Source organism: Calidris pugnax, unplaced genomic scaffold (genome assembly GCF_001431845.1).
Source record: "Calidris pugnax isolate Ruff unplaced genomic scaffold, ASM143184v1 scaffold197, whole genome shotgun sequence".
Classification (NCBI taxonomy): Eukaryota; Metazoa; Chordata; class Aves; order Charadriiformes; family Scolopacidae; genus Calidris; species Calidris pugnax.
This window is the reverse complement of record NW_015090936.1, coordinates 1725223-1738188: the sequence shown is the minus strand read 5'-3', so window position 1 is coordinate 1738188 and position 12966 is coordinate 1725223. Positions and strand designations below refer to the sequence as shown.

General features: G+C 33.9%; 1 protein-coding gene across 10 annotated transcripts in view; it reads right to left on the bottom strand.

The window, feature by feature from the left end:
- Positions 1–12966, bottom strand: part of XRN1 (5'-3' exoribonuclease 1) — a 43799-nt gene that overhangs the window by 13219 nt on the left and 17614 nt on the right. For 8 of the 10 annotated variants that reach the window (XR_001413126.1, XR_001413123.1, XR_001413125.1 and 5 more), the window contains 18 exons: positions 12468–12630; positions 11896–12009; positions 11343–11441; positions 11061–11176; positions 10039–10185; positions 9585–9674; positions 8484–8619; positions 7725–7781; positions 6939–7071; positions 5761–5830; positions 4413–4638; positions 3587–3688; positions 2791–2886; positions 2443–2557; positions 1862–1926; positions 1359–1469; positions 864–989; positions 387–543 (listed from right to left, as the gene is read on the bottom strand). Coding sequence is in view for 4 of the 10 variants with exons in the window: in XM_014951758.1 (XP_014807244.1) it covers positions 387–543; positions 864–989; positions 1359–1469; positions 1862–1926; positions 2443–2557; positions 2791–2886; positions 3587–3688; positions 4413–4638; positions 5761–5830; positions 6939–7071; positions 7725–7781; positions 8484–8619; positions 9585–9674; positions 10039–10185; positions 11061–11176; positions 11343–11441; positions 11896–12009; positions 12468–12630 (2123 nt within the window). In the remaining 6 variants the exon portion in view is untranslated. The remainder of the gene's footprint in view (positions 1–386; positions 544–863; positions 990–1358; positions 1470–1861; positions 1927–2442; positions 2558–2790; positions 2887–3586; positions 3689–4412; positions 4639–5760; positions 5831–6938; positions 7072–7724; positions 7782–8483; positions 8620–9584; positions 9675–10038; positions 10186–11060; positions 11177–11342; positions 11442–11895; positions 12010–12467; positions 12631–12966) is intronic. The other 2 variants (XM_014951759.1, XM_014951760.1) reach the window with 2 other exon arrangements.

The following is a 12966-nucleotide window of genomic DNA, read 5'->3' as shown; positions in this document are numbered from 1 at the left end:
GGGTTTAATATTTTTCCTAGAACTTTTTTTTTTTTTTTTTTTTTTTTTGGGCTTGTTAATAAAAGGAGCAGAAAAAAAAAAAAAAAAAAAAAAAAAAAAAGAGGCATCTATATCACAAATATATCCCACACTGAAAGGATAACAACTTTGTTATTAGCACAAGAAAACCCATCATTTTTTTCTAATATTTTCTGATTAACAAAAACCAGGAAACTTTATATAAAAAGAGATTTCTAGATCTGAATAAAGAATTAGAACTGAAAAAGATGGACATGTTATTATTAGTCAGTAATTACTATCAGAAATTCAGTATTATACTGTTAGCTATGTTTTAAAATGTCACTACAAGATGAAGCTCTGAACTATGAACTGATGTCTAAACATACCCATTTTTTTTGTTTGTCTATATTGCAAGGCAGGTCCATGGCAATCCTGTCTACTAGGGGGAGCAGGAACATCATTAACTTGGGATTTCACTTCATTCTTTGTTTCCAGGTCCGAGCCATCGATCTTCAAAATCTCTTTAAGCATCTGTGTTCCTTTCTTTAAAAATAAAACAAACCATTCAGGGACATGAAGGTATTCAGGTAACACTACTTTCTTACTTAAATCTGAAAATTGTAATTGGTAACAAAAGCTGAATTTCTGTTTTCCTATCAGTTACATTTTATCAAAGCACAGATAACAGCGCCTTAGCATAAACAAATGTGTTTCTTAATTTTCTTTGAGAATAGCTAATTAAAAGCTCATCAATATGTTTAAAAAGGCAGAATGAGGTTTCACAGAGTTTCTTTAAATAGAAGCATTGATGCTAAGATAGCAGATGCTAAATTGCAATGTAATGATTCCTACAGTATACAGACCATAGCAAATGATTGTGGTGACAGATGTTCTTCATTTGTAGCTCTTGCTTCCTTGGGATAAGTCTGCACTTCATTTTCTTTGGAAATTTTCAAAGAAGCTAGAAGGCTTTCAAGTTCATTGTCCTTCTTAAAATATATGAAAAAAAAAAAAAAAAGGTGCTTTAACTTAGTATATCGCAAGCAGGGTATATTAGTTTGAGATTAATCTTATGCTTATTCAGGATTATTTTTTTTGTCTTAGCTTGGGCACACCACAGTCATGTCTGCTCAGAGTGTAAGCAGATATCCAGAGACTTTTTATCAAGTTCTGCATACTAAAAAGATGCAAGTATTCACCAACAGAGAATTGATTTAAAGAATCATCAAACTCATACAGGTTTGTCTTGTATCTGTTATAAACATGAATTTGCACACAACTGACCCGGAATAATTGGAATAAAATGGACTGGAAACTGAAGTTATTCAAAAAGCACAAGACAACTATCTAGATCCTACCTTTCCACCTGTACTGGGACCATCAACTGCAGCCTTCTGAATTACAGGCATGTTGGGACTTTCATTCCTCTTCAAAAGTTTAACGTTGTACTTATTCACACCTGCAAAATTCTGGAATAAACTGCAGCATTTATTATTGAATACTAATACTCCATTACTCATTATAACACATCATATTAGAAATGCATCTGCAAATACCTTTCATAAGCTAATATTCTTAGAGGATTTCAGCTTACTAAAAACTTAGCATTTGTGTTTACCATTACAGCATAGCTTTTAGAGTCTGACAGGAATAGGAAAATCATTTGGTATCATCATTATACATCTTACGCACTTTCATTTTCCATCTATAAAATCTCTAGAGAAAAAAAAACAACCTCCAAAATTATTCTTTTACTAGGTAAATTTTAACTAAGATGCCAGTTAAAGAGAAATCTGTAAAATGATGAATCAGGTCAGAGTAAAATGAAAAGAATACATTTACTTCGTACAGAAGAAATTACCTGTTTGTTTGATATTTTATTATGTGGCTGACTTTCACCTCTTGTAACTTTGGAATCTTCTTTAACTACAAAAGAACACGTTATTTTGAAATGCTCTTAAAATCATCATCATAACAAGAATTAAAAAAAATTACTAACTCCACAAAAGTACACAGAGTTGCATTAATTTGAATGGTTGCATCAAATGTTTAATTCATACTTTATAGGTCATGCTTTTCTTGTAAGATAAAATAAAATGAAGGATATGCAATAATACATTTAATCTTATATTCTACAAACGTGATCACAAGCACATTTTTCAAAGCCAAGTTGTGGAGTTTTATTGTTTTGGTTTTATATCAGATGGAGGAAAGTTCAACATAATGCAGAACAGCTTGATTAAATAGTTCAGGATTAAGTGTGGAATAACCTAATAGGCACACCAGGAATATTACTTGACAGTAACAAATCTAATGTAGTGTTTATATAACTATAATAAATTATCTTCTGTTCATAACTACAAAAAATTCAATAGGCATTTCAATGAAGATCAGATAAAGCAAGTAGTTTTCCTCAAAACAGTTTCTAATTATAGTACTTACATTTTTTATATGGCTCCTGTTTTCTTTGCTGACCTTTAAAGCTGCTGTCATTGAATCCTGGCTTATAGAACTGATTGCAAGTTCCCAGCTTGATTTCCTGAGGTAGAACTGCACCCTAGGATTTCAAACATCAAACCTTAACCAGGAAACTATGCATCTACCATTTACACAGTAGTCCCTTATGACTACCTCTTTCCAGAGCTATGCATACCCTGCGTAACAATACTTTCATCCCGATGATTTATTTGTAACATTAACTAGAAACTATTCTGATGTAATGAACTGATGTAAGAAATTAAGTACTTCATCTTTTGAACCCAGGGATCTGTTTAAAGTGTATATACTAACCTTCTCATGCATGTTTTGCTGCATGTGGTGAGACTTCCCAGAACTCTGCAATGATTGCCATATGCTGCAGAATTCATCATCTTGCTTACTTTGTGCCTGACAAAATAAGAAACAACAGCCCCAACAAACTCAACATCTATAAACTCAACTTTTGAACAGCTAATCATAAACAAAATCATTCAAAAAATCCTAAGGTCCAAGTTAGCTGTCCTCAGCCAGCAGAAATTTTCGTACTGACACTTAGTAGAACTTGTAGATATCTAATTTATAAAATAGGCTACTATGGTGGGTTGTATTTGCATCACTTTTCCAAAGAATCACTATTAAACTGAAATAAGCTTAGTTTGCTTTGAGATTGTTTTTGTTTTGTTAGTAACAGAAATTATTAACATAAGAAAGATCACTGAGTATAAATGCAGATAATAACTCAAAATGGTTTCAAAAGCATGTTGTCATACTTGTAGTATTCTTAAATTTTATTATTAATGCCTTATTTTGTAAGGCCTTATCAATCAGGCTCAATTGCTTCCCACCATTACATGTATATTACCACAGAACTGAAGCCCAGGTATGTAAAACACACTTTTGAAAATCTAGAATCTAAACAAGGATAACACAAGATCTTATAGTCATTCAAGTACTGGGGCAAGTTCTACTCTAGTCTGTATCCGTGCTAAAACATCTGATATGCTAAAACAAAGCTATTTGTTAATCACCAGAAAAGGACACCCACTCTAAACAGGGGGCCAAAATAAATATTGAGACATTTGGGTCCAATACTAAAGGTATCACTCACTTTGTTTTTCTGATTGCCGCTCAGAAATGATCCTTTCTGGGGTGAGTTAGAGTTGCCCTGATTTTCAGCCCTGAGATTGTAATGCTGTCTTCCATTCAGTTGCTAAATCATTAAGAAAAAATATATATCAGAAGTGTTTCATTGCCTTAAATTATTTCCCAAAATAATTTTGTTTTCTTGTATAGAAATTTTTTTTTTCTTGTATAGACTTAGAAAACATGAGACAATTTTTCTCAAATGCACCTACAGCAACATTAAGTTACCACTAAACTAGTTTTCTTTAAAGAAGTCACTTACTAAAAAATAAAGTTTAATTAAACCAGTGAGAACCCCAATTCACCTGTAATTTTACCTCCTTTACAGTATTTTTCAAAGTAAATCATAACCAAGAAGCAAAACTGACAAGAAAATCATGTCATCTCTTTCTGAGCATGGACAAGGTTGGCCTACAGGAAGCATTACTTGGAACAGAGCTTTAAGGAAATAATTGCATCTCTGCCCAAACTCTTTGTTGACACTTTTAAGGAAATAATTGCATCTCTGCCCAAACAAACTCTTTGTTGACACCAAATGTAGTGTCACTGCTTTGAACTAAATATTTGTCTCTTGGAAATGCAACTGGATCAACTCAAAGCGAAACAACTGTCAATTAGGAACTTTTCGTCCCTTTCATTATTGCATTAACTCATTTCTCCAAGATAAGGATTATCGTACTTATAATTACTGATACAAAAATTACATTTTATTTGTACCAATGAAGATTACCCTGGTCATAATTCAGGTTCTATGAAAAAACGTTTTTGTACAAATGAAAGAAAGGTCTTACTTGAGTAGGAACAAAAAGAGAGCGAGGAGAATGGTTGAGGCCTCCGAGATGCATTTTTTGCGAGCATACAGACGACATATCAGATGTGTATGAATTGTAGTTATTAACAGCTGGCTGAGGTTTAACTATGGCTGTCAGTTTTTGATTTCCCATTTCTGACCGACTACCATGAGAAAGGTTAATTAAGGCACTTGATGGGAGACGATAACCTCTGGCAGGTGAGCACCTTGAGAAAAGCAAATTACATAGTTGTTTCGTGTCATTTAATTATTGACATTTCAATATATCTGGCTTAACAACACTGTTGCCTCTATACGAAAAGATAATGATTCAAGTTTGAACAGCAGAGGCTGAAAACTGTATCCAACATTGAAATCTAGAAACATTACACACAACCGTAATCCCATTTTGCTCCCCTGTGGCCTTTGGTTGTGAAAACCAGAAAACAACCGTAATTACTATTGCTCTGAGTTTATATTGTACCTTTCAGTGCTGAGCTTAAAGAAATTTTAAAGATGAGTGAATTGTTATAGCATAGTTTTGTAGTAAATATTTCTGTAGAAAAATTATGAACCAGCAAAAAAGATTCTCTTCTTTTTCTCAGATGAAAACTGAAGCCAGTAGCAGAATTATAAACTGAAGTTAAGCAGGATTTAGTCAGTTTTATATTGACCGTTGTGATTCTGAATACTGAAGATTATCTGTGCTACAGGACATGCAAGGGATAGGATTGTGTTATGCTTGCTGAACACAGGGAATACCTAAGATTCTCCTCTGTCATAAGAAATCCCTTAATTTATCTACGGACAATAGTAAAATGAAGTCTGCCTGGCAAATTAGTGAACTTAGAAGTTTACCTGCTTACTTAAAAACAGAAAATCATATTTTTTAAAACAAAAGCATTAAGCATGCCTCCACCTCCTGAAAAAAAGGTTATGTTTTTAACTGTGCTTAGAATTTAGTGCCTATGTATCAATTATTTATAGCTCAGTGTCCCTCCTTCAGAGGAGCAGATGATTACTGACTATTTTTTATCTATATGTTAAAGACATACTGATGACAACCTGCTTTCTATAGATTTGTTTTCGAAAGTCATTTGGATCTAGTGCTTTATTCCGCTGGTTCATATTTGCTTTCTACCAATCAGAAGCTTCTAAATACAGTATCTTCATAAAAATTACCCCTACTCAACTAGAAAAAAGAAACACAAAAGAAATTTAAAAATGGACCAGCACCGAGAAATAAAGTTTTAAGAAGTGGCATTAAAAATACTCATGAAACCAAAGGCCACAATTTCATGCCATCTATACCAAGAGCATGAGATGACTATGAAAGCACCTGCACAAACCTTATAGTTAGGCCTCCAAGGAATTCTTCATCAAACAAAACTTCGAAGAGCACATCTGTTTCTCTACTGGCTATAGAAAATGAAGTAAAACGTCATCCTAGATATGTAACAGTAGCTGTTTTCATCTAAATTATATAAATATATGTTACACAATAAATAAAGAGCAAACCTCAACTTATTATCAAAAAAAAATCCCTATGCCATAAATAATTTCTTTAACAGCAATTCAGAAATTATTCTCAAAGTCATACATGGCTACCCTTTTAGATATACTTTTAACATAAATGTACCATGCGTAACAACTTATCAACCTTCATTAACAGAACTGCAATTTATAGCAGTAAGTCACAGTTGTCAGAAACTGCCAGAAAAGAGATGCAAGTCATCTCTTCATTTAGGCAACCAGAAACCGCAAGCTTTAGCATTACCTTCTTGCATAATGATAGACTCATACTTTAAAATTATACTAGTATATAATCATTATGGAGAAAAGAATAACTCTTTTAAAAAGCTGGACTCAAGTCTAGTCTAGTCAAGATTCTGCTGGATGCAAACTGAATAAGAAAGCAACTACTTAAATTCCAGGTAAGAAAACAATTTCTATTACTAGAACTCAAACTGTTACACCCAATAAGACTCCATAAATCCTTTTGTTTACCCGAAATAAATTTATAGACAGTATTCTCAAAGAAGGTGTAAATCCAGGCCATTTTAAAGCAATGGAGTATCACAGAGTAAAAACCAAATTAGAAACAAAACCATTTGAGACACATCATATTTGATAAAATTTTATGTTCAACTCAAGTATTAAGGCTAATACTTTTGTTTTTATCTCTGCTTCTCTTAACTTTGTCCATATCTTCCCAAAATTTTGTTCCTTTTTTACAGCCGGTGTTCTCTCTCATAGATTTCTCTTGCGTTCTTCATATTAAGAAGGAAAAGGGTAATTTCTTATTCAAAGTATAGCTGTGTAACAAATGAAATTAAAATACAATACCTGTAGGTTTAATTCAAAACAGTAAACATGTCACTAGCAGCTTTAAGTTGCATATGCTTTGTAGGTCAGAAATCTCTGTGCACTCACAACCATTCTAGAAAACACTTCTCTGAATCTGCTTTCACATCACTGGCTGAGCTATTATATAGCTATAATCCTACAATTACGAAGACAATATTACCTCCTTTTATTCCTATAATGGTACCTCGAAGACCAACTGGAACGGAAAAGTTTTCTCTCACATTCACAACACGGTCGAACAGCCTGTACTCTGCGTCCCGATCTGGAACAACCCCATTCTGTTGTTCTAAGGGCTGACAACAACCAAAACACTGTGTTAATGTTTGCAAAAAAATAGGGATTACAATCAAAATGCATTTTATATAACTATATCTGAAACACACCATAAAACAAATTTTCTGAAAAGAATTGTTTAAGAACATAGAATTTTCCTTCCCCAGATAAAAAATAAGCTTTCTTTTTTTTTTTTTCTCGCAACTCTCACTCACTGCTGCTGCCTGAGAACAGTGATCCAAGACAGACCAAAGGGATCAATTTAGACAAAACCATCAAGGGTAACCTGCCTGTATCAGTAACATGGGTAGCTGTGAAATACCAGGCAAGATGAGCAGTTGGTCATATGCCAAGAACCGAACAAAAAGCAAAACAGGGAAGAGACGAGAAATCCGTTTTATTTTGCCTTCATTATACAGCCAATAAGAACTGTAGTAGCATGAAGGACAGAAGGTAGAAAAGAACTGAAAGTCAGTATAACAGACGACTGAGTTCGTAGTTAGGAATTCCTTTCACAGATGGGCTACTGTTCTCAAGTTGATTTACTAGAAGACATCATAAAACGCTTTCTTCCATCAACACTGTTCTAAAATTCCACTCTATGAAAGTTGGTAAGCTTAGGTAAAATAATTATGATCTGAACAACTTTAAAAAAACACCTCACATCACTTACTCTGTACAGCAAATGGGGTTTCACAGTTACTCGCACCTTCTTGTTGCTCTTTCTCTGCTAAAGAAAAGGAACAGAAAGCCATTACAAACTAGTGTAGGAAAACAACCTGGATTTCAGGTACAAAAAAAAAACTGAAAAGATAATGTAGAATTCTTTCGTTTCTTTTCAATAAGGTATACAGCTTTCATGAAGTCTTTAGGATGACCAAGTCCAGTTTTTAAAACATGACTGATTCCTTACCAGAGCTTTTGCATTGTTTAGCTAATTCCAGAATTCACACCAATTCTGTTATCATGTCCCAGTAAATAATTTCAAAGAAATCATTCTGTTCTTTCATGTGGCTTTACCTTTAGCTTTTTAGTAATTTCCTTGGCCCCTTTTTTGATCTGTGGCTTTCAGAAAACAACATTCTAGTTTTACTCAGACCAAAGAGAAACTGCAAGGGAACAACAGCTCGTATTGCACTTAGAAACAGCACTTCAGTAGTTCAGAATATACAGACATCTGCCACTTTCTGAAATCACCAGAAAGCAGAGTTCAGAGTATGGGCTAACACTGCTGAATCACCTCAAAAAGAGTAAGTCAATTAAAACGATTAACAATGAGCTCTTCTGAATTTCTGGGACAATTCACATTAAAAGTTCAGATATTACATTACGCTTTGTATTCTTTTTCTTTGGAATGACAAGTGATCTTCAATTGTCTTCTAATTCAGCTGCTTTTTGGTTCACCCCCTCACAATGATGCCAAGCTGCATACCTTGCATTTCTCTATTTCTTCTTCAATTTTCTCAACAATGGCTGCATCCAAAATTTGCAAGTCACAAGATGAACGAGACAAAGCAGACACAGGATGTGCCTTTAACCATGCAACAATTTCTTGAACTTTCTCAGCTCTAGATAAAAAAGGACATGAATACATGAATTAAAACTTTCAGCTGCATAAACTAACTATTTTACCACGGTCCATGATTTAATCAGTCAAGTATTACAATATAGGCACAATGCTTGTATACATTCATAAAGTAACAGTTCTGCAGAAGTTTACAATAGAGGTTAGAAAAAAAAAGTAATAACTGAATAATGCAATACTGTTTCAAAACTAACTTGAAGTTTTGTCTCAGCGAAAAAAAAATACTAAAAACCAAAATTATTTGAAAGTATTCAGTAAATTATGCTTGCATCCAACCAATTAACTATGTCCAGCTGTGATTCTGTGACCAGCTGTTTTTCACAACACAGTGAGAACGAACTTTGGGGTTCTCTGGTAAAATGGAGCACAAATCTGAGATTCTTAAAATAGAAGAGTCCCACAACAGTGTGTCAGCCTGGTAAGAATCCTGTGGATTGCAGCATCACACAGACTTACTAACTCAAGCCCATGAATAGGGCTTACTAGCTAATAATAATGTTACTCTACTGTATCTGGGACCAAGGTGGCTCCTTGCCTCTCATGAAACTGACTGGATGTATACTGAAAATATGCAAAGTACTTTAAATTCTGTACATGTTATTTTTCAAATTCAAAGTGATCTTAAATAATTAAGATTATTATTGCTTATTTTCCAAAGTGATCTTTTGGTGACTATGAAGCAGCCATCGGAAATTAGATTTCTCATTTATTGGACTTGAGATAGGAGTCTGACAGAGACTTGACCTCCACAGCTGGAATGTCCACCATTCTGATAATTTTTTCCAGAGGCATCACCAAACAATTGTGTTGCTCAAGGAACAGCAAGGTTTCAGTTACACAGCAGTCACTATACGATCACCACCAATTTCACAATGTTGTCAGCTTTTATTTCACTTTTTCTATGAAAAAAAAAAAAAAAAAGGCAAAAGAAAAAGAAAACTGGTTTACCCATTCTCATCTTCTCCAGGCCAAATGTCATCTTCATAGAAGATATCTTCCTGGCTGTTCTTGGCTATGTAACTAAATAGTTCAGGGACCCTGAAAATTAATAAATAGAAGACAAACTTAGCTTCACATTAGCATAGACCATACAAAAGCCTCAGTGAAACAAACTTTGACAGGCTTCAAAATTTATGGAGCCCAGGCAGATTATTTTTTACTTAATTTAGTGTCATACTGTTCATTTGTCAAGGGTTAGCTGCTGACAAAACTTCTGTATCCCAAAATATACTTCTCCTGGGAAGGAGAGACTGTTGGAAGGAGAATATTGGAATAAAAGAAGTTCCATCAAGCAATCAAAAAGCAAACTCATCAGTTGTTAGAAGATCTGCGTCCAGAAGACAAAATCCAAAGACTGATACGAAGATGGAGAATTTGGGTGAAGTTAATATCCAATATTTACCTCTCTAAATACTCAGCAAGTAGTTGTTCTACTGCAGAAGAATACATCCATTCATTTCCAACTTTCTTAGTATAACCAGGAACTTCTTCATTTTTCTTATTGAATTTCAGGTTTAGCCCAACATTTGCTTTGTGATCTCCATGAGGACTAGAAATAAGAAGTTGTTTATTAAATTGGAATAATACATGTATGTGTGTATGTACATTAAAAAACCCACATAAACATACATCCTCAGCCTTAAGCCACAGAAAAATTGAATTCATTGTATTGTTTACTTGTTAGCATCGCATCACCTGTAAATGTTACAGGACAGAAGCTGTGCTATGGTAGCTGTCCACATGCATGCCCATACTTTATTGCAAAGGAAGGTAGGAAATATTTTAGTTCTTCCTTGATTGAAATCTAATCAGCCACAAGCTACCTGACATTTACCAAGAAGTAGAAGGATGTCCCTGAAGAATCAGTGGGGAACAAATGTACATGTTAAATCACAAGATGATGCTCATGCATCAATCATTTTTTTAGTGAGCTGTCCCAGGAAACCACAATTCTGACATTCAAAGAGCTATAGCGACTGCTCCCTTACATATTTTAAGCAGTTTTAGTCTTAACTAGTTCTTCAAAAAAATTACAGCTATAACCATTATAGCTTTATACTAGTAGTAATGATAAATACAATGAAGTTAGATCCCAATTCCAATTTTATTCTCAGTGTGGCAAAAAGTTCAAAATCCTGCTTCAATTATGCAAGTAGTTAACCAGGAAAGTCAATTTGTCTTCATACAATACTAAAGCTAACAAAACAAATCTCCAGTAAACAAAAATTAAAAAACAGTTTATGATAGAAGAGATAAACACTGTATGTGAATTCAGTTTACAGCAAATAACCTCTAAAGAAAGCTTCACATCACAAAACAGTTATACACCTGATAAGAACAGTACTTAAATATAGCAGAAATTCTGTAGAGTTGTGTTACAATTTAGAAGCTTCTCTACAATCAAAATTCACAAAGAGAACTTACTTTTTCTTTGATCCTCTTCCAATAAAGATACTCCCTGTAAATCTGGAGACAAGATATCCACTTACTCCAAGACGGCTGGCCAAAATATATGCAGGATTGTATTTCACAGAATATTTCTTTAAAACAAACAAACAAAAAATATTGCCAATTCCCGAAGGATAAGAACTTTTACAAAAAGGGCAAATGAATAATGTGGAAGCATCCCTTAAAGACATTTTACCATTGCAAAAAAGATATCTGACATCTTGTTTAACCTTTTACTAAAAAAACAAAAGCACTTACATGCTGGTTCTGTATTAAAGGATCAAGCTGGGGTTCACACGGAATATTGAAAACTACACGAATTCTACCTTCTGTGATCACATCATGTGAATCTTGAACCTTGAAGAGACAAATGACATATTAAAAATGTTACTTAAAAAGACCCTGTTGTCTAGTTTATCAACAATTTTGCTTCAGTAGGCACAGAGATGCTTTGGGATTCATCATCTTGCCATGACTTGTACACTGCTTCCTCACAGAGGCAATCAAACAGCATTATATCAAAGGAATCCATGACTGAAAATGGTCCAAAATGGGAACTCTCAATATTGCAAATTATCCCAAATAATTAAAAAAAATAATCCTGAATTGAAGCTATGCTACCTTCTTCCTGTTATGCCAGCAACAGTGATAGGGAAAGCAGAAGAATCCCCTCCTTCCTCTGACTAAATCATCAGGGAATCTTTGATTTAAAATTTCAGCTATCAAACGACTACTGCCACAACATCTTAGATTATTTTTAGGCTTGAAAATAAAGCAGTTTAGGGGAAAAAAAATATTTATTGGAACAAACTTCTCCCATGCAGCCGTAGTAAGGAGATCCCAGCATGAAGGCTGTACTTCCAGGAGGAAACAAGTCATCCAAAGTTTTGATGTTTGAAAAACGGGAGTCAAAGGCTTTGATATCCTACATAAAAAAGACAAAATTGATAACGTTAAATATATTTCAGTTCCAGCAGAATTTAGAAAAAGCATCTATTTATATGAACTTTTTAATTAACATTATTTCAGTCTGAACTAATTGACCGAAAGCAGAGAAGTTACAAATGTTGTTACACAAGCAACTATGCTACGCTGCAGAGCACCACTATGGTACTTCATACAAAATAATGTCAGTAAAAAGACTACAAAAAGGCATTTTTTCAGTTAAGATCCTTAAACTGTGCAACAAGGTCCCAAATTTTTTGACAAAATACTTGCCTAAGCACATTATATTTTTTTTTTAATACAACAAATGACATTAATTTAAGATGTTTTTTTCATTCTTTTGTTTTAAAGGAACGTATACCCTTTCCTCCCCATCCATACCCTCCATCCCATAGAGTAAGGAGCTACTGCAGGAAGATACTGCACTTGTACATTTACCTTGACAACAGTTTGGTAAACAAAAGGAAGAGCTTGTTTTGACCACTGCTTCTCCAAATAAACTTCTCCATTTTGTTTTAGCTGATATCTATTACCAGTGAGTAACTGAGCATACACAACTATTGAGGTTTCATGGATAATTATTCCTTTTCTTCTCTGGTAGCTGAATACAAAAAAAGAACATTTAGACTGATTACAATAAACAGAACCGAACCAGCAGGGTTGAATTAAAAAAACAACAACAACAAAAAGCCCAACTTATCTTAACAAAAGAATTCTAAGTTTGCCTCCTGTTTTATAAAAAATACCCAGAATAAATAGCTTAACCAATCACTTATCCATTGTTGCACAGCCACATAGCTAAGTGTGTTAACTTAAATTTGACCTCTACAGTGAGAAGAGTTAGGGGTAATTAACACAGTTAACTCAAGTGACAGATAATAAAATGGCAAGCTGCTATAACTCAGTTGTGTTCCACTGGGCACCCACACTCTAAAAG